The sequence below is a fragment of the Episyrphus balteatus genome, chromosome 1, assembly GCF_945859705.1.
Source record: "Episyrphus balteatus chromosome 1, idEpiBalt1.1, whole genome shotgun sequence".
Lineage (NCBI taxonomy): Eukaryota > Metazoa > Arthropoda > Insecta > Diptera > Syrphidae > Episyrphus > Episyrphus balteatus.
In genome coordinates this window covers 156,432-179,770 of record NC_079134.1, presented here as the reverse complement: position 1 = coordinate 179,770, position 23,339 = coordinate 156,432, and the positions used below count along the sequence as shown (strand labels likewise).

Sequence of the window (23,339 nt, the reverse complement as noted above, 5' to 3'; positions counted from 1 at the left end):
AAAAATAACTCATAAACTGTTTGTAAACGTGCCTAATAAGAAAATTGCCGGCAGCACTGAACGTTTCCATCGTCATAAAAAGCGCGAAAGACATTTCAAAAGATAACACCAAAACACCAACTGTCAAGAATGACACTATCAAAATGAAATGTCAAAAAAAATAAATCGCCGAAAATTATATACGTTGTTTAGGAGTCACAGAATCGTTTTTCGATATTTGGATTCTAAAAAAAAAAAAACTACAACATACAATCTGTTTTTATAAAATAAACATTTATCAAATCACACGTAATTCTGTTTTTACAACCAACATTTTAAACAATGTTTTCTAAAATAATTCAGTACCAAATATAAGTGCATATTTCAAAGATTGCGCATTTTATGAAGAGAGTCGAAAACAAAAAAATTTGCCTCCCTATAGTTCGTAAATAGAAACACTGTTAAGACTTTTTGTTCGCATTTTAATAATAAATCTTATAAAATTCCAAATAAAACGAAAATATAATTTAAATTTACACAAGAACCGACCCCACATTGAAACCAAATCTAAGCAATTTAATTTATTAAGTTTTGATTCGGCCAATGTTTTGGACAAATTAAATGTCATTTTCATACTAGACCAAATATACAACAAACACAATGAATGCGATAAGCCTTTACGTATCAACTTCCAGGATAATCCTGCAACACGATCCAAGTACCCACGATCAAAAAATATCAGACCTTTACCGCCTCGTTCCCTATCTCAGACAATCCATTTCGTGTGCAGTGTGTGGACGTCTTCTGAAAGATCCTTTCGCCCCCAAAGAATCAAAATGCCAACACAATGTTTGCCGTTTGTGTGTTCGCGGAAGAAAAAACATCCGGCCGTCATGCAATTCATGCAAAGATTGCCAAGACTATCGAACTTATGAGGAGAACAAACAAATGCGTATTCTAATTCAGTGTTACAAAAGCATGTGTGAGCATATCATGTCCACGGCGCTGTACAACTTAATTTGCAAGCAATCTATTCAAACTAGTAATGTTGTTAGTGGAATCATAATTCCGCAATTGAGTTTGGTTGAGTTGATTGAAGAGGGGGCAAACTTTGAAGATATTCTGATGGTGTTCTCTGCAGAGTTACCCAAAACTTATGTAAAACCTGCTTTAGTAAATACAGTGCCTGCTCCGCATCCGCCATCGCCTATGCTTCAAGTATCATCACCGCAATTGCCGTTGGTAATTAAACAAGAGTTTCCGTTGATCGATATTTCTAAACCTGTGCCGATAGTCGTCACACAAACACCGTCATCTCAATCGTTATCGTATCTTAAACATTCGTCAGCAGCAATTAGTTCAACTTCAACAAGTGCTCCTACTATAGTGAGTTCTTCGATGAAGTTAGGTCAGATTAACAAAACTCCAAGCTTTGTAACGCAGCATAGGAGCGATGCCAAAGCGTCTGTGATGATGGCACCGACTGTTGATGGTATAACAACACAGCAAGTACGGAACCCGCCTCCCATTAAGACAGTTTCAAATGGGACTGCAATGTATTCTGTTTTGTATACTGGAATTGGCAACAAAATCACTATTAAACGGAAGACAGATGTGGAGGAGGAAAACGCTCCAAGAGTAATTCCTTTCGAAATTAACTTTTCTGTGTTTTTTGTTTATATTTGAGTTCTTTTTCAGAAAGCGGTAGCTCCAACACTCTTTCGTCAAGTTAACAAACAAAACACCAAACGGAGAGGATGCCGGTGTGGCAATGCGACAGCAACTCCTGGCAAGCTCACATGCTGTGGACAAAGATGTCCATGTTATGTAGACTCAAAATCTTGCATTGGATGTAAATGTCGGGGCTGTAGAAACCCCCATCGGCCTGATGGTGGAAAAGTTAGACCGGTCATACCCGAATTGGCCTGCTATGAAATTCATATGGCTGATGATAGTATAAGTCCGACAGGAAATGAAATACCTGTGTCTAAAGATGTAGTTACGACGACCAATCAATTACCGCCGGCAACATGTTTCAAACCTCGTAAAGAATACACCTCGAATGATTTTCCTGTTAGTTCGAGAATAACAGTGACACCAATTATGTCGAGTATAGGAACGATTTCGCATCGAAATCAAACATTAAATGCAACGGCATCCCAACAGCAGCAGCAGCAGCAGACTGTAGTCAAACAACAACAACAACAGACTTTTACAACAACCAACAAAGTACAAAGGGATCATGGCATAGTGCAATTAGAAAATCTTTCTAAAGAATCTCTATTGATTCAGTCACCAGAAGGAAAATATCAAGGTATGATTGTTATTATAATTGATTAAAATTATGTTTGGCAAATATATAATTGGAACAACATAGTAGCTGTTAAGGACACACAACATCTGAATATATGCTAAGATCTTCACTAAGTTAAAATTCCTTCCCTTGCATATAAACGAAAACGGTAACACAGATAAAATACACAATACTGGCAACTCTAATTAATTGATAGTGACAAATTATGACATTAAATTTGTAACGCCGAAACAATCTAATTAGATAGAAAATGCTTTAGAAAAACCAGAAAGTTAACTTGGACGATCTCACTAACTTCTTCAGAAACTTCCTCCAAAGTTTTTTGCCGCCATTTTTTAAATCAGTATTTTAATAAAATAGCCCCCCTGGATAAAGGCCCGTATTAATCAATTTTCGAGAAATATCCATCAATATACTCCTGAGCCAATCTTCGGATGACCTTCAAGTTGAAAAATTATTATTTATTCGAACTATATTCCAGCGGGCGGTAATGGGCTTACTAAAATTCCAGAACTATCAAACTTTATTGGCTTTTATAGAAGAGGAAAAAAATCGATTTTCCGAATATTTATACTTTTTAGTTGTGTTAGAAAATGGTTATGCCTACTCGCATTTTTTTAATTTTTTCCTGTGTTTTTATTTGACATGGATTACACGAATGTGACCTTTAAAGTTAAATACATTTTAATTATCTGTGGGCTACAGTTCTTTTCTTATTTCTTCCCACTTAAAAACCAGTAAGGGTTTCTAACTTCTATTATGGAGTTTGGTTATATTATAAAATTCAATATTTGAAGTCTTGAAAAAGAGGTTTCAATTTAAAAAAAATGTAGAATGCTTATTGTTATACATACTTAGGAATTTGAATTTTGGTATAACTTTTGTTGCCTTTTTCAATTTCCCTCAGTGTGGCAAGTCTGGCCCTGTTAGGGAGAATCATGAACCTAATGAACCAAATATTTCTTTGTTTATATTTTATAATAATTTATCTAAACAAGCTTTGAAATTCATTTTCTTTTCAGTTGTCAACGTTTTTACCTCTACATCCCATCAAAATCAACAGGCAATTAAAAGAATTCACTCAATATCCCACAACAGTAATAATACTTTCATTGTACCAAAATCAAACCAGCAAATCTCAACGACGATTCATCAAATTCCGGAAATCAGTACGACGTTGCCGCAAATTATTATGCAGCAACAATCTCAACAACAACAGATGCCACCAAATAATACTTCTTCATTTACTTCAAACACTCAACTTTCTACGTATCCAAAACACAATAATGTTATAACTCTACACACAATGCCCTCAAATAGTGTTCCTCAATCTAAAAATTCAGCTATATCTATCTCCACATCTCCCGCTACATTTACTTTATCTCCAATAATAGTCACATCACCAAGTTCCTTCACATCGGAACTCTTTCAGGATGATGAATTTTTGACTAACTCACGCGACTCGCCATTATCAATAGTACACCCGCCACTGTTGGAGGTTCTTGATACGAGTGAATTGTAATTGGTTTCTCGTTTACCTGTGCAAAACTTCATCTCCCGTAGACCTTAAGATAATAAATAAAAAGTAATTTTTTAATAACTTTAGATTAATGAAGCCTTAGATAATTTTGTACTGGGATGTTATAGTTAAATTTATTTTCGGTATTTCATACATACGCGAGTAAATATAAATTTGTTTTAGAACTCTTATTGTTTTAATGTCTAAATTTTACAATGCAAAATTGAAGAAATAAGGTTATTTAAAAAAAAGAACACACTTCATCTTATGATTATAGCTATAAATACATAGGTTAAAGGATTAATTATATTTAAGGCTAATGCAAAAAAAACTTGATTATGAATAAAAAAGAACATGACTTAGATTTTTTAAATTGCCTGTTTTTATTTCTGGTGAACAGTAAAATCTACGTTCATCATTTAAAAAATAATAGGTCTGTTTAATGAATCTGACCCGCACAGAAAAGAACAGAAAAGATCCAAAAAGTACAAGTTTTTGTGTTTCATGAAAAAAAAAACCAATCTAACTTGTTCTACAATTTGTCATTTTATGTTTCATGAAGTTTTTCAGAACAGAAAAGTTCAAGTTTTTCTGCTCCTACTTTTGGGGTAGAGCAAGTGAGGGAAAAGTGTCAATTGTCAGCTGTTTGTTTGATTGTGAAAAAAAATAAGACAAAATAATATTTTAAAAAGTGAATTTCTTAATATTTTTTGATTAATATAGGTCGTTTCAAATCAAAAGTCCTGACTCAGAGTTTTTTTTCTCCCTTCCAATAAAATTGAGAACAAATAAACAAAAAACTCAATTTTATTGGCTCATTGCGACAAATCAACTCAAAAATAACAACAAATCATGCTTGTTTGAATGAAAGAAATGCTAGAGAAAAAAATAAACAAACGAAATATCTGAATTTGTTTATTAATGATTTCTATGGTGACGACTCCAAAATAATTGAAAAATAAAAATATGATATTTACTGCTTGATTATACAAATGAAAAGATGTGAATAGAATTTTAAGTTATGAATTGCTATCATATAAACTGGACATTTCTGGTCCATCTTCACGTAGTCCTATAACAATATCTTCGGAAAAGTTATCACAACTGCCTTCAAATAATAAATAATGAAATAATTGTATGTTTTTTTGTATTGTCAGCGGATATGGAGTGATGCAAGCCCAGGAGACTTGCCTTCGCTTTCTAAGGCTAACCCAGTGAATCTCACAGACGGATTAATTAATTAAAATAGGGATATCAAGAACTGTTCTTCATTATTTTATCGTAATTTAAGAAAAAGTTCAGCTGCCTCATAAATGCTTCCTTCCAGTAAGGGAATGAGTTTTTTTTATTTTTGCTCAATTTTCCATGGGACTTTTGATTTGAAACGACCTATAACAAAAAAAATTACGGGAATTTATATTTTTTTTAAATAATTTCAAGAAATGATTTTTGAATTTAAAATTTTGTAACTAATATAGATAACATGTCAATGTTGTTAAATTCGAAGTTGAACTTTTCTGTACTTTTGTGTTCTGACAGTATTTACAAACTTGTGCTGCTCTGATCTGTTCTGTCCTAGATTTTTTTCATTAAACAGACCTAATGAAGACGTTAAAAATAAAAGTATTTATTTTTTTCACTATTGCAAATTTTAAAACTTTAAAATTTAAAACATTTGTTTTAAATACAAATTAAAAGGACTTAGCAATAAGTTCATTTACAAATGTAATTCTATTAACACAACCTCCAGAAATATGCTGCGGGCCTGCAAACTTGAAAGCGCGAAATGAGGGCATCACTAGTTTGGTTGAAAGATTTGATACTCCATCGCAAAACCATTGTTTATTGATGTTCTCCAAGAAACTATGGTATTTCAAACCAGCGTTTGATCTGGAGCACCGGAATGTATTTTTTGTTTAAACTTTCTCCAATAGACCTTTCTTATATAGATGATATCCGCTCCCACGGATACCTTGCTAGGGCCGTCAATTTTTTTGTTTCCTTTTATAAAAGGACCACCCCAACCTGACCGTCAGATATTTCAAATTAATTTTATTTCTTTTTATTAATGTTTGGAATTAAAAAATAAAAATAGAGGAAAACAAGAATCTTGTAGGATGTAACGCACCGTCTTATTCTGTGCTATTTATATACATTACACTGGCAACGCTTTCAATTATTATCTTGACTTTTTAATTTTCCCTTATTTACACACATGTCTTTCAATGAAAATGTATTGTACTACTGGACATACCAATCATACTCAATCGAGTGAATACAGTGATACTCAAATGACTCGCATACAATATCGTCATAACATGACCCTTGACCATTTTAAGATACTCGAAATACTGAGATGGCGTTCATTATCTCATTATCAGTTTTTCGGTATAGCAGTTGGCATCGAGCTGCAAATTAAATTAGATTTGTGATTGAATTTTGATATTATTTTGTTAATATTTATGAACATGAAAGGTTTAATTTGGATTTTTGCATTATTATTCATTTCACAAGTTGGATGTAGTTATGATGAGGGTATATATAAATGTATCACTATTTATGTATTATAAATTTAAACTATGAATGTTTTATATATATGTAGGCGAAAATGTTGATTCCCAAGAAGAAGACTATTCATCTCCACAATCTACTGTAGATGAACACAATGTTCAGGTTACAGAAAATCGTTTGGCTGCTCAACTTTTTGCTGTGTTGGAGCATTATAAACAACCAGACCCAGTTGGTTTACCTAATGTTCCGATTCCTGATCCCATGAAGGTACCTGATATGGTGAAGAGTTTAGGAATGGCAACACTTAGAATGAAGAACGTACAAGCACATGGTCTTTCTCAATTCAGAATCAAATATTTAAATGCTGACCTTAAGGAAATGAAGGTGAGTTTATGTTAATATCGCATTGCTTCCATATGGAAACATTTAATAACACAAAAAATGAGAGCATCCTTTTGTTAACAATGCTGCTTACCTCTCACGTTTATGTTTCTAATTTCCTAAACTTCGTCGGTAGATATTAAAACTAAAAGAAATATGTAAACTGCGGTTGAATTAAAACTGAAATACCCTAGGGTCATGAGAATTTCACTTTTATGAAATTCTCATTTTATTATTTTTTTTTAATTTGAGACATAAACACATGATACACATGATTTAATGGTTTTCTAAGTATTCGTTAACATAATCTACTGCGACATTTAAATCATTCATGATTAAGACAATGATAAGCAACACCAAACAATATTCTGTCTGTATGGTAAGAGTTAAGAATTCATTATAACAATCAATAAATCATAAACAAACAAGGCAATACAATAATAAGGAATGTATTAAAAGTAGATACTGCAATTCTCTGTCTGTACCTCCAGCTACAACCATAACTCCCGAATTGTTTTTTAACTTGGAAATTAAGATATTTGGGTAACTCTCTAATAGGCATTTTACTTTTTTATTTTTGTTTTGTTATTTACTTATTTTAATATTTGTTTAAATTTACAGGTCGATGCTGGAATTCAGTTGGATACTATGACTGTTAAGGGATCATATACATTAAGCTCAGTTTTTTCCTCAGCCCAAGGTCCATTTACAGTAGTTTTGAAGAATGTCATGGCAAAGGCAGTTGCCACACTTGAAGTGCAAAATGATGGACATCTAACAACCGAACAAATAAACATGGACCTAACATTCTCAGATATGACAATGGATTTCCAAAACTTGGGATTTTTGGGTGCCGTCTTTCAAAGCGTTATAAACTCAGCTCCTAATTTGGTGTTTGATGCTTTGAAGCCTCTTATGCTGAAAGAAGCCGACACTCAACTTCGTGAAGAAATAAATAATAACATCAAGAATTTAATGGGTGACCGGAAGCTTCCCAACTCAATTTCTCCATTAGATATGGCAATTGCTGAGGGTCGAAAAAAAGTAAGGGCTATGGGCTACGATCCTTACCACGTCCAAGACTATAACCGAACGGTTGGAATCTTTTCGATGCAAATGGTCAACACTTGGATAACTGGTGTATCATCTTTCTACCGAATCGGTGAAATGATAGTTGCAATGGAGAATAATACAGTTTCACTATGTTTCCAAGTAGGAACTCAAAAGATAAGTGGTGCAACTCAATGGGAAGTAGGATTCGGAATAGGATTTGTATCGCGAATTGGTCACGCACAGTTTATTGTTCAACACATTAAAGCAACAGTAAATGTCAGTCAAGCTTTGGATACTCGGCAAAAACCACAAATAAACGATCTTCAGATAGATCTTGGAAATATTCAAGTCCATTGTGATGGAGCTGGAACTGTCGACTACGTAATGGAGTTCTTAGTAAATGTATTACCAAATATGTTGCGATATCAAATAATGGATGCCATCGAGAATCCTATAAAAACGCGTATTCAAGAGAAGTTCAACCAAATTGATGTAGAACGAGCTATAAAAGATAATTTTCATAAATTCCAAAAATCTGGAAATGATTTTTCTTTTGATTTTAAACTGTAGTTTAAGTTTTTTTTATAAAATGTATATACATATTACCAACATTTAGGTAACTATTCAAAAATGTAATTTGTGATTGAATAAACTAAATTTTTTGCGTTTAATATATATATGACAGTTTTTTGCAGCTTATCCATTTTAATATGTTTAATTTCTATAGTTCTATGGATTTACTACTGAAAAACAAGTAAAATGAAGTTTCATTCGTTGTTTCACATCTTGTAGAATCGCATCAACTTGTTTACTTTGTTCTGCATTCATCTGTGGGTTTATTGCATCAAGAGCTTCCACAAAAAACGATCTGTAACTCATAGCCGTATATCTTTTTCATATTTTTTTTTTAAATAAATTTAATACTCACTTTGCTGTTTCGTTGCTATAAAACTTGAGAACATCTCGCATTAGTTTTATATCAACATTTGCTTGAATTATTCCTGTGTAACTAAATTTTTGAACGCAGCTCATAAGACGTGCTAGCTCTTCAGCAACGGTTTGAATAAGTGGCTCCAATATCGAACGCAAAAGCGATGGACATATCGTAAATACCTCTGAATAAACGCCTACTAAATTGTCACAACATTCATGTGCATATGGGCGCAATTTTCCAATTTCCACCTGATTATCCCACTGAAATCGACCTAGATACATTGAAGGTTCGATTGTTCCCACTAAAGGGTCACCTTTATGTTCTACATAGGCTTCTAGCAAATTTGTAAATAGTTGATTTATAGAATAGCGTGAAGTTTCTATGGCCAAGTTGGGAAGTGGATAACCATATTTTACAAACACAGTACCTATGTGAGGGAAGAAAGATTTGTTGCAATAGGCACAGTTTGCCAAACAACATAGCATTCGTTGTTCCCATGAAACAACCGATCCCCACATTTTGCTGTCTGGGCCACTTTGTTGCGAATTCGGAAATCCAAGTAGTTGAGATATTGTCGATGTGTTAACTTCATCATCATGACTTTGGAATGCTAATTCCTCAATCACCCCACAGAATGTAGAAAGCATTTCCTGTAATCGCTGAGAAACCTCTCGCTGTCCATCTGATTGCGGTTCTAAAAGATTTCCCTCTCTGCAATAATACTATGTTGAAAGATCTATGACCAAATAGTATAATTTACGTTACCTAATTTCAGGATTCATACAAGTATTTTGACCCTCTTCTAAAGTTTCAACTATTATTTCTTCTAACATAGATGGCAACAGCGTTGCACCAGGAAATTCATCAACTCCAGTTATCCAATTTTCTTTTAAACCAAGCTTTTTGACTTTTTCATTGGATCGCTTGAATATAATCGAAAAGCAAAACAATCTAACGTCATTTATCAGCTTCTGAATTATGTCTAGAGCATTGTTAGGCAAATCTAATCGAATTAGTGTGGCATATGTTATTCGAATGAATCGCAAACATTGTTGAATCCAAGGAAGAAATTGATGTGTTGCGGACGACGATCCGATTGGCCAAGATACACCTGTTGTTTGACGTAGTGAACGCAAATCAGATGCTATTAGGATAGCTACACGTAGATAGGTGCAAAACTTTTCTATAGCCGTTAAAATCATACGCTAAAATTATACCACATAAAAAAATACCAAAACGATAGATAAAATCAACTATCTAGATTCATCAAACAAACTTTAAAGTCTCCTGGTTTTGGGTCGTTTTGACCACGCAATTCCCCTGTGAAATACAGCTGTCCAAGTCGCCATAGATCAGGCAACTGAGATGCAGCAATATCACATATTTCCTCACAGAACACAACTCTATTGGGTGGTTGGTTGCTATCGCGATTTTTGGATTCTGGAATTACATTTTTTTTTTGTGTTAAGGTGTTAATTGATATGAACACAAACGTACTTTCTTGTCCACCCTCCTTAGATGAATACTGTTCAAAAGTTAATTTGAAAGTTGTTTCCAAGTATTTCGCACGAGCATCGATTGCATCCCAAGCTGGGTCCGATTCTTTTAGCTTGTTATTGTTACCCATGCTTCCACTTTGTTGCAGCTAACATATAATTTGTTTTTTAATATAAATTTAAATTATTTGAATAGATAACAAATACCTCCAAGTTAGTGAGAGCTTTAATACATTTTTTTTGCTGCTCAACACTTTGTGGCATTTTTATAACTTTTTCGTGCAGCTCTTTCCTAATTTTTAAAACCCGCTGATCCACTTCATCTAGAACTCTACGGAAAATCTGTAAAATATTATGTTTTTTAACTCCCCGTACAATATCTTATATTTAATTTGAAATAAAAATATATGGAATATTTCAAAAATAAAATAATATTTGTTTTTTTTTTTTTTGTTAAAAAAAGTGCAATAGGAGTCATAGCGAATAATAGTTGAATATACTCAATGTAGTTTTTTCTTACTTAATATCATAAAAATAAAAAATGAATAAAATTAACCGATGCTAGGTTTAAAAGACATGGTATTTTTTTTCTACCTTAGTATGAAACATAAGTACTTTGCTATTTTCGTCGACGTCAAATCGTCGAAACAATGCAGAACTAGCTTAATCCCTGAAACACACTACTCGTATGGAATCTATACTACCCTTAAACCCCTAGTATATGTACCATTGCGCTCGCTGATACTAATAAGGTATTCTTTCATACAAATGTCTTAACTTCAAAATATATGTTTACCCCTTAGTTATTTTATGTCATACATATTAAAACTGTGAACGATCAACTGCACTTAAAAACACGATCATTACAGAGTCACAGGAATGCAACTGGCTTTTTTTCTCATAAATAAAAACGAAAATTCCAAATTGTGCTGCGACGAAATGTGTTCATTCGATAGAATTTAAAAGTTTATGTTAAAAAAACAACACTTTGTTCCTTTTTGTACTTAGAATTAAATTTTGTTTATTCAAAAAAAAAAAAAACTAAGTAGCTTTGAATTTTCTTAGTAGCTTTGAATTTCGTTTTTAAATAAATTACTACTCTTTTCCATATCGTTCAACTGAAAACACGTGTTTCTTTTATTTCAATTGATTATATTAATCCATGTAATTACAACAGGTTATGGGCACAGTCCATGCTTAATATTTATTGGTTGTATAAAAGAATTCAAGTTAACGATTTTTTGCATTAATTGGATATTGGAAATTAAAAAAATAATTTCAAAATGTCCCAGAACGTTCTCCCGTCCATTGAGAAACTTAAAGGCCGTGAAAATTGGGATTCCTGGAAGTTTGCGGTTAAGACGTACCTCGAACTGGAAGACCTTTGGGATTGCATTGAATATGAAGCTAATGTAGTACCGGATGCCAAAAAAGTGACGAAAGCCCGAGCAAAAATAATCTTATTGATTGAGCCGATCAATTTTGTACATGTGCAGTCTGCGAAAACTGCGAAAGAAGCATGGAACAATCTAGAACAAGCTTTTGAAGATTCTGGGCTAACGCGTCGAGTTGGACTTTTAAGAACTTTGATAAATACACGCTTGGAGGAGAGTGATTCCGTTGAGGCATACGTCACGAAGATAGTTAACACTGCCCACAAGCTGAGATCTGTAGCTATGGATGTAAGTGATGAATGGGTAGGCACTTTGTTGCTTGCTGGGTTATCTGACGAGTATCGCCCGATGATAATGGGGCTCGAAAGCTCAGGAACACCTATCACTGCAGATTCTATCAAGACAAAACTGCTACAAGATGTAAAAGATGATCAAGCTGGATCTGCTGTGTTCTTTGGTAAACGAAAACCGACAAAGAAATCCCGTGGTCCAAGATGCTATGAATGCAGAGATTTCGGACATATTTCTAAGAACTGTCCAAAGAAGAAAACAAAGAGCAATGAATTCAAATCCAAGACGCATGGATTATACACTGCCTTTACAACAAATGCTGGCAACGATGACTGGTATATTGATTCAGGTGCCTCCGCTCATATGTCTATGAAGCGTGACTGTCTCACGAGTCTGAATCAACCTGTTAAAAGCGAAATAGTCTGCGCCAACAATTCTCGTCTGTCTGTGAAGGGTATTGGTGATATGAAGTTGCAAGTAGCTGTTCAGAAGGATGTCAAAGATGTTTCCATCAACAATGTTCTGTACATTCCTGACTTGTGCGTCAATCTACTATCAGTCAGCCAAATAGTCAAGAAAGGGAACTCCGTTTACTTCGATTCAAAAGGTTGTCAAATTTTCAGCAACGATAAGCAATTGATTGCTACAGCCTCGCATGTTGGTGATATGTTTAAGCTGAATCGACCGAATGTAGACGTGAGTATGGTGGCGAACGTCAATGTCCAGAAATCCAAGGCAGAGGACAGCAACTTGTGGCATCGTCGCATGGGTCATCTTAATTTCGAAAGCCTGTTGAAATTAAGAGACTGTGTTCCTGGATTTGATTTGAAGAAAACCAGTAAAGAGATCTGTGAGATTTGCGTTAAAGGCAAGCAAACCAGAATGCCATTCAAGGATAAAGGGACTCGAGCGACAGAAGTGCTCGAGATAATTCATGGCGATCTCTGTGGTCCTATTGACGTCGTTTCTCGTGGTGGTGCCCGGTATATAATGGTTCTTGTGGATGATTATAGCAGAAAAGTGTTTGTCTATTTCTTGAAAGCAAAGTCTGAAGCTTTTGAACGATTTGTCGAATTCAAGAATTTGACCGAAAGACAACTCAACAAGAAAATGAAGATCCTACGAACCGACAACGGCACTGAATTTTGTAACAGATCCTTTGACAAGTTGCTGAAGCAAAATGGAATTCGACATCAAACGACTACACCATATACGCCACAACAGAATGGTTTGGCAGAGAGAACCAATCGAACGCTTATCGAGAGAGCACGCTGCATGTTGTTTGACGCTGGACTTGACAAGAAATTTTGGGCGGAAGCTGTATCTACTGCTGTGTATGTCATCAACAGGTCACCCTGTCAATCAACATCTGGTTTGACTCCGGAACACACGTTTTCTGGAAAAGTTCCTGATCTGAGTCGCCTTCGTGTTTTTGGGTGCAAGGCAATGGTACACATCCCGAAGCATTGTCGCAAAAAGTTCGATCCGAAGTCAAAATGTTGCGTATTCTTGGGCTACTGCGAAGATACTAAAGGCTATCGTTTATATCAACCCGATAAAAATGAAATTATCATTAGTCGAGATGTGATATTTTTCGAAAATTTTCGACTGGACAAAAAGGTAATCGATGCAAATAATACTAATTATTTCTATATATTCCCAGATGAATCGAATTCAGTGGGGAATGTTGTTGAATTAGATGGAAATATTGGTGAAATCGATGTGAATGTTGGCGAACTAGATGTTGCCGCTGGCGAATTAGTTGTTGATGATGGTATATTAGCTGTTGATGTTGGTGAAATAGATGCGAACGAAACTCATCTCGAAAATAACACTACCGTTGAAAATAACAACAGCGTCGAACAAACCATAGTAATCTCAAGTACCAATTCAGATGCCTGCGATACAACAACTGAAACATTTTACTCTGAAGAAGAAGAAATCGATGAAAGTTCAGGGAGTGATGTCAGTTACGTTCCATCGATACCAATTTCCGAAGTCAGTGTTGCTGAACCAAGACGCTCTCAACGTACACCAAAGCCTGTCCGAATGGATAATTTTGCTTGTCAAGCTAAGTCAACTGAGCTTTACGATCCATTAACAGTTCAAGAGGCGTTGAACCGAAGCGATGCGAAGTTTTGGAAAGCAGCCATGAAAGAAGAATATGATTCATTGATTGAAAATCAGACTTGGGTGTTGACCGACATTCCGCCCAAGAAGAGGCCAATCGATTGCAAGTGGGTTTTCAAAACCAAGAAGGACGCCACAGGAAAGATTTCCCGATTCAAAGCTCGACTTGTTATAAAAGGTTGTGCTCAAAAACATGGAATCGATTACGAGGAATCTTACTCCCCTGTAGTGCGATATACGTCCATCCGATTTTTACTTGCAATAGCCGCGAAATATAACCTGGATATCGATCAAATGGACGCAGTGAGTGCATTTCTGCAAGGCGAACTGAGCGAAGAGATTTTTATGTTGCAACCAGAGGGATTTTGTGACAATAGTTCAAAGGTATGCAAGCTTAAAAAATCCTTGTATGGTCTCAAGCAAGCTAGTCGCATCTGGAACAACAAATTGGATGCAGCACTACTAAAGTTCGGTCTGTCAAAATCGAAAGTTGATCCATGCGTATATTACAAAATATCTGGAGATAAAATGCTATACGTAGGAGTTTACGTAGATGATCTCCTAATTTTATCAAATGACGAAAAGCAAAAGTTGGAACTAAAGAACAACTTAAAGTCAAATTTCAAAATGAAGGACATCGGTGAAGCACGTTTCGTTTTGGGCATTCAAATCAAGAGAGATCGCAAGAAAGGAATGATTTCATTAGACCAAGAACTATACATAAATGAAATTCTTAGTCGTTTCAATATGACGGATTGTAATCCAGTGAAGACGCCCTTAGATCCTAATCAAAAACTGACGAAAGAGATGTGTCCTCAAAGTGAAACTGAACGCGAAGAAATGACGGATGTGCCTTACCAACAAGCTGTTGGTAGTATATTGTTTGCGGCTCAAGTTTCACGTCCCGATATCAGCTTTGCTGTGAGTACGGTCAGCCGATACACTCAAAATCCTGGAAAACCACACTGGACAGCAATTAAACATATTCTACGGTACCTTAAGGGAACAGCCGATATGAAACTTGTTTATACCAGTGGTGATAACAATGTATCTGCTTTTTGCGATGCTGACTGGGCAAGTGATACTGATGAAAGACGTTCTGTTACCGGCTATACTTTCCTGCTTAACAATGGTGCTATTTCATGGAATTCGAAGAAACAACCAACGGTTGCTATCTCAACCACTGAAGCAGAATATATGGCGCTAGCAGCAGCAGCTCAAGAAGCAACTTGGTTGAAAATGTTGCAGAGAGAGCTCATTCCAAACTCACCAGACTCGACAACAATCCGATGTGACAATCAAAGTGCTATAAATTTGGCTCTTACCAGTTCTTATCATGGCAGAACCAAACACATTGATGTCAAACACCATTTTATAAGAGAAAAAATCGATGAAGGCAAAATAATTTTAAAAAACGTTAGTACCAAAGATATGGCAGCTGATGTGATGACCAAGGCTCTACCAGCCCCAAAACACAACGCTTGTGTTACTGCACTCGGATTACGCTTTGGCAAAATCTAATTCAGTGGGGATGTTAAAAAAACAACACTTTGTTCCTTTTTGTACTTAGAATTAAATTTTGTTTATTCAAAAAAAAAAAAAACTAAGTAGCTTTGAATTTTCTTAGTAGCTTTGAATTTCGTTTTTAAATAAATTACTACTCTTTTCCATATCGTTCAACTGAAAACACGTGTTTCTTTTATTTCAATTGATTATATTAATCCATGTAATTACAACAGTTTATCATATACTGTCTTTAATTTTTTATAACTAAAAAAAACATTGCTTGGAAACCAGAAACGAGTATAAAAAGTTTCGGTCAATTCATCAATAAAACCGTTTTTTTATATTAGAAGCACAAAACATTTTGTTAGGCTTACAAAAGAAGTCATTTTGCAGAACTCTAGTACCGCAAATGTTTTTAGCTTGGTTGACCTCTTTCCGTTATGCTCAGCGCGGAAGCTAAATCTTCTGAACTCAATAGCCTTCATTTTTGTATTTATTTATTGCTAACAACAGTGTTTAACCATTATATCCGTAGTGGATTTTGGACTTAAATAAATATAAATGTAGTGCCGATATTTATCAAGAAAAGAAGATCACACTATGAAACAAGTCTATGATTCTCTTCTAGGTAAGGGGTTGAACTTCAATTAAAGCGTTTACGAATTCTCTGTTATTTTGAGTAAATCGACTTTGTTCAACTTATAATAACTAAATAATTGCTTAATCAGAGATGTTAATTTCAAGAAATATATTCAGGTTGATATTGCATAAACTTACTGGTACTTCTGTTTTTCCAAATAAATTTTTAGCTCTAGAGTAATCGCTAACAAGAATATCATAGTCTCCAGCAGCAGCTCTTCGATCTACAGAGTTTGGCAACGAGAACAAAAATCTGAAAATAACAAACGAAAAACATAGTTCAATAAAAAAAAGAACTCCAGGAAGTAACCATTCTCTCTTTACTTGTGCCTTGAAAGAGCCAAAAGAACAGCTCTAGTAGAATCAGCTTTTTCCTTCCTTAACAACACTTCATTAAAAATGTTGTTAGACTCGGATATGGAATCTTAAAAGTCATATTTTTTAGTTACAGTGGAAATAAATATACAAATTAAACCATACTTTCAATTGATGTATGAAGAAGACTTAATGGATTAACACCATCCACTCTAACATCTTCCTGAAACTTGTCTCTAATATTCATAAGAGTATCAAGCTGATCTATAACAGAACCAGCGTTTGATTTCAAAAACGACAATTGCCCTTCCTTTTGGCTTTCAACTTTGCGTTTGAGATAAGACAGTCCAGCCTTTAAATCCTCAAAAGATGTAGCCAAATGGTTTTCCAATAAAAACCATGATGGGGAGAAATTTTCTTGCGATAAATCACCACTACTCTCGGGAAACAATTCCCTCAAGTCTTCTGGAATTTTTTGTTCGTTTCCCTCAATTGAAAGACCTAATGGATCCTCTTGAGTATAACCAGTTTGGGTTAAAGTTCGTCTTCCCCATGAGAGTGTTTGAGTTGGTGATTCTTCTATCCAAACTGCTGATTCTTTCAGTGGTCCAATGGTTTCATGATAGGCTCTAAATTGCACTGTAGATGTACCAATACCACCGCTTAGGGTGGTAACTATGATATCACCTTTTCCTTTGGCAGGTCCAGTACGTGCAATGATTTTGTTGGAACTTTTCCATTCCGCTGATAAAAGGCAGTCGGATCCACAAATTGTAAGACCTTGAAGGATCAAGGAACAGATTAAGTAAAGGATTTTTTTAGGTAAAATAATAATTCTACCGATAAGATCATTTGATTTAGTTCCAAGGAATTCGCCGCGTATTATAACTCGGGTTCCTGGGGGACCTTCTTTAGGTGATAGCCCAGTTACAACAGGTTGTGGTGCCATTTAAAACAATTTATATTTATATTGTTTAATTAATTTTCGAAGTAAACTAACAAATTCAATAAAACAATAAATTTTATTAGGGGAGTTTAGCTAGCACAAAAAATGACAGATTAGTTATTTTTGTTATGCAAATATGTTTATCTCATTTTAAATTTGAAGGAATTTTCTTGTTTTATTTCAGTGGAAGGCTGGAAGAAATAAAATTTGATCGGGAATAATGATTTACAAACAGCGATTTTTCTAGTGCTGATTTAAACTTGTCATTTTTGTTGAGCAGTGAATAAAAAGTGCTCAAAATCGTATGCCATAATTCGACCCCAGAATAGGAAACAGCAACGAATAAGTTTACAAAAGTAATCGTTTGAAGTGTTTTTTTTTTAGTGGACAAATCTGTTTATTTTCTGACACATTTACAATAAAAACTACCTTTCGGATCGTTTACATTGGACGATTTTTCTTTCTTTTAGGAATCGTTTGAGAGAAAAGGATTTTGTTTTCCTGTAGAAAAAAAAAAATAATCTTAAAAATCGCAACTGGAAAAATTTCCGAATGAACCAAAAAGGAAAAATCGCCACTGGAATAGTATTTGAATGTAAATTCCCATAGATTCCATTCCTTGGAATTTTTGCTGGCCTTTCTAATTAATTTGCAAGTGTCTAATGAAATGTCACGTCTGCAGCTGAAAATACAATTTTAACAACACAACATCACAAAAACATAAAATTGAAAATAAAGTTCGATTAACTTTTGTTTCCGAAGCCCAAATCATTGAACTAAATTAAACAATCAATTATGGTGGATGTAGCATCAGCTCAAAGCGAAAATGATAATCTCCGAAAGATTCGTTTTCGTTTGTTACAATGGGAATCTAAAGAAGATCCAATAGCCGGACTAACACCTAAACAAGAAGAATGTATGGAGAAGCTTGCTTCCAAATGGAAGAAGATTCGAGGAGAAGTAATATAACATTTTTACCGAAAAACTTTAAATTCTTCAAATCATTTATCTGTTATAGATTTCAGATAAAACTCCATTAGAATCATTAAAAGAAGAGAAAGAACAACAACAACAATGCACTTATCCATTAAGTAAAATATTTAAGGATCTCGAGTCGTCTGGTATCAAAAGTACACATGATTTTCTTCTCTGGCATGATCGTGTCAAAGGCGAAATACATGAAAATGCCAATAGTTCATATGAAAGATATCTGCAACAATTAGAGTTGCGTAGTGAAGAATGCCGAGTTATGCTTCAGCAAGTCGATACGGCTATGGGAATGTTAAATAACTTGAATTCACAATACGATTTCGTGTCCCATAAGACAAGTTCTCTTAACACAGCCAGTCAACAGCTGATTGATGAGCAAAAGAAAATGCAGGAAATTAATGAGGAAATTCAAAGACGACTACAGTTTTTCAATCAGGTGGAACTGTTGTACCAACGTATTCAAAGTCCAACCTTGTCGGTTGCAAGTGAATCTTTTCGAGAATGTTTATCTAAAATTGATGATTGCATTAAGTATCTTCAGCAAAATGTAAGTTGATGATTTTTTTTTTAAATAATTTCTAAAGGTATTAAGATCAAAAGGAAGCTGTAAGGGAAAATGGTCAAATTTGAACCGAACGTGGAAGTTGAGCGGCCGTAAATGTATTTTAGAGAAGTTTTTTCAATGTGACGTACATAACAAATGGATAAAATGCATTTTAGCATTTAACACTTTTTATATATTTTCTGATTATGGGAACCTGAAAGTGCATTTATGGAAAATGCTGATGCCCTGTCATTGTCTCTGAACCTGAAAACCCTAATCTTGAATAACTGACCAATAGATACCAAAACATAGCCTATTTAAAACAACAATTTTAAGAGTTTTTTGTTTAATTTTTTGTTAGTTTGAAATTGTTGAAAACTCTCGAAAAAAGACTTGACTGTGGGCTTAAAAAGCTAATATTATGAGTTCTATTGGTCGGATATTCAAGATTGATGTCTTCATGCTGAGGGAAAATTACAGAATATCTTATTTCATATAATTTAAATCAAAATATATGCAACTAAGTTTTTACTGTAAACATTGCACGGTGCATTAACAATACTAATATTGAAGTATCTAACATTCTAAATGCAATACAGCGATACTTCTATAGTAAAAGTTTAACCTAAGATATATTTTTTTCATTTGATACCATTTTCATTAATGGCCGCCAAGCGTCCAAAATGCCCATCGTCATTTCTACTTCTTTAAATGATTAGATTTCTAAGAGCTACGCAAACCGCCTAACAATATATCAGTTTAGGGGCCGGTTATAGCGATCAGGAAAATGCTTTAAAATGATAATTGATAACCCACACTAATCGATAGGAAATCAATTAAGAATAGGTTTTCCAAAAATAAAATTTGAATTCGACAATTTATTGTTTATTGTTAAATATGAATATTTGTGTTTTCCTGATGGTTTGGATCAGAAAATATTAGAGTTTGTTGGTTTATTTATATAACAACGGTGATAAACAATTATAAGAAAACAGGTCTTGCTTCTTGAACGTTGAAAATTCGAATGAGAAAATTTCTGACAAATAATTTTCTCATAATAATAAATATTAAAAACGATTGCTTATGTTTTTCAATACCCCTTCTCAATCGTTTAATCCAAGGCGTTGGCATAGGTGTTGAAAACGTGTTGAATCCAGGGACTTTGTTAACATATCAGCAAGTTGATCTTTTGTACCAATAGGTTTAACTTCTATCAATCCATTTTGAATGTGGTCTCGAATGAAATGATGTTTAATGTCGATATGCTTCGATCTCTTCGTTTCTAAATTTGTTGCCATTCCAATACAGCCTTTGTTGTCTTCAAAAATTATTGCAGGCTCATTTTGAATTTGGTTTAAGCCTTGCAATAACCCCCGAATCCAAATAGCTTCGGAAACAGCTGCACTAAGTGCCATATACTCAGCTTCACTGGAAGAAGTTGCAACTGTTGTTTGCTTTTTGCTTGACCAGGAAACCGTGCATCCAAAAACTTTAAAAATATATCCAGTAACCGATTTCCTATCATTTATGTCACTTCCCCAGTCAGCATCAGCGTAACCAGTTAAAGGGTGATCATCAGTTATTTCAAAAATAAGGTTTTTCTTTTTAGTGCCTTTTAGATACCTCACTATTCTTTTGAGTGCTTGCCAGTTATTTTCTGAAAGGTTTTATTGATACCTTCCCATGTATCCAACTGGAAAGCATATATCAGGTCGAACACATAACATGATATACATGAGGCTTCCAAGTAATTCTCTGTAAGGCTTGTTAAATTCTTGCTCTGATTTTGTCAATTGAAGTTGTAATCCTTTTTCCATTGGACTTCTTGTTGGATTACACTCTTCCATCCCAAATTTTTCAAGCAGCTTGTCGATACTTGATTCATGTGAAAGTCTTATCACATTTTCTTGAACATCGATTTTAATTCCAAGGAAAAATTTAAGGTTTCCACAATCTGACATTTTAAAAGTTGCTTCTAGTTTTGTCTTAAGTCCTTGTAATTTCAATAAATTCTTTCCAGTAATCAATAAATCGTCCACATATAATATAAGTATAATCACGTCATCTTCTTCTTGTCCCATCTTAGTGTATAAGCAATAGTCATGTCTAGATCTCTTGAACCCCAACTGAATTATAAAATCATTGAACTTCTTGTTCCAACATCTAGGAGATTGTTTAAGACCATAAATGGACTTATATAATCTGCAAACATCTCCATCCTTGACTGAAACCCCTTCAGGAGCAGCCATGTACAATTCTTCTGTTAGAGAGAGAAGAACAAGAGAGAGAACAAATCTTCGTTCTGCAAAATATTTTGCAGACAAATGGCAGTCTGAAACCAAACGCCGTGCCGTGAAGAAGACACACGAAGAAAACAATTTAAAAACGAGCCAAATACGAGCCAATACGAGTCAAACAAGAAATTTTATATTATCTTTTATATAATTAATATCTTTTATTTTAAATCCATTCAAATAAATTAAACTTTAAAAAGTATATTCTTTTCTTTATAAGAAATAAGTTTTCTTGAGGCAGCCGCCCTTTACATGTTTTTTAAATTAAAAGCGTGTCTTTTTCATTTGCAATCGCATGTGTGTATATGTATATAAGTGTGGAAGTTGCCGCCATAATTAAACGTTACACAGTCAAGCAATCAAGTTATATACCAGCAAATAAGTCATTATATACACGAGATGTCATCACAGGACGGAAAGGGACAACATCAGGAAAGTGATGATGAGAATGGAGAAAAAACAATGGTGGAGAAAGAGACAACTACCATGGAGGCACAGACATTAAACGCCATTTTACATGGTTTGAAGGAACTCAGTACAACTGTGCAAGAGTTGAAAAATAATACTATGGAAAGTCAAAAAGACATAGAAAGGCTCAACAAAAAAATGTTTTCGGCTAACGCCATTCGTGCTACTGGTTCTGAAGAAGGTGTTCGCAGTCTCGCCTCGTCATCACCACCGCCTCCTGCAACACCACCTCCTGCATCAACACCGCCTCCTCCATCGCCACAGCTTCATGCAACACCACATGTCCCGACACTATCGCATGTCGCTCCAGTAAAACTTATCGATCTGCCAATATTCTCTGGGAAAGTAGAAGAATGGCCATTATTTCTAGCCAATTTCCAGGACTCGACAGAAGATTTTCATTACAACAATCGCCAAAATCTACAAAGATTACAAAAATGTTTGGTTGGTCCTGCCAGAGAAGCTGTATCATCAATGCTGATCAATGTCCAAGATGTTCCTGATGTCATAGACGAACTTAAATTCAGATTTGGACGTCCAGATATACTTGTGCGTCACCAGCTACAAAAAATACAAAGGTTCCCAATCATAGTTGATAACAATCAAATCCTTGACTTTTCAACACAGGTGCGCAACGTCGTTGCGTTCCTAAGATCGTCGAACAGCGAACACAATCTAAGTAATTCGTCAATTTTGGATGAGCTTATTGCCAAATTGCCACAAGACAAACAGTATGAGTGGGCAAAACATGCCATAGCGAGAACGACACATCCAACAATCGCCGACTTCTCAACATGGTTGTGCCAAATTGCAAGAATTGTTTGCCTCATGCCGCCCTCACTGCCATCGACATCCAAAAATTCTGGTACATCTAGACAACAGCCGCCAACACATCCTCGACGCGTTCTTCATGTCCACGAAAACGCTGGAAGTGTTCAGCAAGAAACGAATGGATCATCCACCGCAAAGTGCTACCAGTGTGGTGCAAACCACTTCATTACCAAGTGCAACGTCTTCAATTCTATGAGCGTCGATGATCGTTGGGCAAAAGTGAAGACACAACATTTGTGCTTTTCATGTCTGCGGAGAGGCCACAGTACATCAAACTGCAGAAGCAAAAGAGTGTGTGGTGTGCAAAACTGTCGGCGACATCATCATAGCAGCCTACATGACGAGTCACCGAAAAACATACCTGCACCTCAAAGCGTCCAGCCGATTTTGAGTTGCCGAACAACATCATCAATGGGACTGCTTTTCAAAATAATTCCCATTACATTGTTTGGGCCGAATGGAAAAGTTGAAGTGTTTGCTATGTTTGACGAGGGGTCGGCAATTTCAATAATTGATGAAGAAGTTTCAAATGCTCTAGGGCTCAAAGGTCGACCACAGCCGTTAACACTCCAGTGGTATGGAGAAAATGTCACCACAGAGCCATCCACAATTGTCGATCTCGAAATAAGAGGTGAAGGTGAGTCATATTCCTTTGTCATTAAAAATTGTCGCACTGTTCGCAACCTGAGCCTGCCAGTTCAAACTTTTAACAAATGCGAATTCAAACATTTTGAGGCCCTACCAATGCGAAGCTATAAAGAGGTAAAGCCAGTCATACTTCTTGGTCTTGACAATGTTCACCTA

General features: G+C 35.0%; 4 protein-coding genes across 4 annotated transcripts in view; 3 read left to right on the top strand and 1 right to left on the bottom strand.

Annotated features, from left to right (window-relative positions):
* Window positions 1–55: 55 nt before the first annotated feature.
* LOC129921019 (E3 ubiquitin-protein ligase MSL2) lies at window positions 56–4,532 on the top strand. Its single transcript, XM_056002636.1, has 3 exons — window positions 56–1,617; window positions 1,678–2,293; window positions 3,316–4,532. Exons 1-3 carry the CDS (start codon window positions 640–642, stop codon window positions 3,813–3,815), a joined length of 2,094 nt encoding a protein of 697 aa, XP_055858611.1. The 5' UTR covers window positions 56–639; the 3' UTR covers window positions 3,816–4,532.
* A 1,676-nt stretch (window positions 4,533–6,208) lies between these two features.
* Window positions 6,209–8,434, top strand: LOC129907309 (uncharacterized). The gene is made up of 3 exons (XM_055983429.1): window positions 6,209–6,347; window positions 6,415–6,707; window positions 7,326–8,434. Exons 1-3 carry the CDS (start codon window positions 6,275–6,277, stop codon window positions 8,325–8,327), a joined length of 1,368 nt encoding a protein of 455 aa, XP_055839404.1. The 5' UTR covers window positions 6,209–6,274; the 3' UTR covers window positions 8,328–8,434.
* On the bottom strand, window positions 8,273–17,551 carry LOC129907307 (exocyst complex component 2). The gene is made up of 10 exons (XM_055983427.1): window positions 17,303–17,551; window positions 16,628–17,242; window positions 16,472–16,571; window positions 16,286–16,400; window positions 10,395–10,529; window positions 10,189–10,336; window positions 9,968–10,131; window positions 9,457–9,896; window positions 8,686–9,402; window positions 8,273–8,625 (listed from the first exon to the last, which is right to left on the bottom strand). Exons 1-10 carry the CDS (start codon window positions 17,409–17,411, stop codon window positions 8,487–8,489), a joined length of 2,682 nt encoding a protein of 893 aa, XP_055839402.1. The 5' UTR covers window positions 17,412–17,551; the 3' UTR covers window positions 8,273–8,486.
* A 491-nt stretch (window positions 17,552–18,042) lies between these two features.
* Window positions 18,043–23,339, top strand: part of LOC129907308 (conserved oligomeric Golgi complex subunit 3) — a 30,388-nt gene continuing 25,091 nt past the window's right edge. The window contains exons 1-2 of the mRNA XM_055983428.1: window positions 18,043–18,368; window positions 18,427–18,945. Coding sequence (XP_055839403.1) covers window positions 18,204–18,368; window positions 18,427–18,945 — 684 coding nt within the window. The 5' untranslated portion in view covers window positions 18,043–18,203. The remainder of the gene's footprint in view (window positions 18,369–18,426; window positions 18,946–23,339) is intronic.

Bases quoted from the DNA above. Each gene is read 5' to 3' on its own strand.
- LOC129907309 (XM_055983429.1), top strand. From the start codon at position 6,275: ATGAACATGAAAGGTTTAATTTGGATTTTTGCATTATTATTCATTTCA. The intron at 6,348-6,414 runs GTATATATAAAT...ATATATATGTAG, and splicing joins TGGATGTAGTTATGATGAGG to GCGAAAATGTTGATTCCCAA. The intron at 6,708-7,325 runs GTGAGTTTATGT...TTAAATTTACAG, and splicing joins CTGACCTTAAGGAAATGAAG to GTCGATGCTGGAATTCAGTT.
- LOC129907307 (XM_055983427.1), bottom strand. From the start codon at position 17,411: ATGGCACCACAACCTGTTGTAACTGGGCTATCACCTAAAGAAGGTCCC. The intron at 9,897-9,967 runs GTTTGTTTGATG...GTATAATTTTAG, and splicing joins CAAAACCAGGAGACTTTAAA to CGTATGATTTTAACGGCTAT. The intron at 9,403-9,456 runs GTAACGTAAATT...GTATTATTGCAG, and splicing joins TGTATGAATCCTGAAATTAG to AGAGGGAAATCTTTTAGAAC.
- LOC129921019 (XM_056002636.1), top strand. From the start codon at position 640: ATGAATGCGATAAGCCTTTACGTATCAACTTCCAGGATAATCCTGCAA. The intron at 1,618-1,677 runs GTAATTCCTTTC...GTTCTTTTTCAG, and splicing joins AGGAGGAAAACGCTCCAAGA to AAAGCGGTAGCTCCAACACT. The intron at 2,294-3,315 runs GTATGATTGTTA...TTTTCTTTTCAG, and splicing joins ACCAGAAGGAAAATATCAAG to TTGTCAACGTTTTTACCTCT.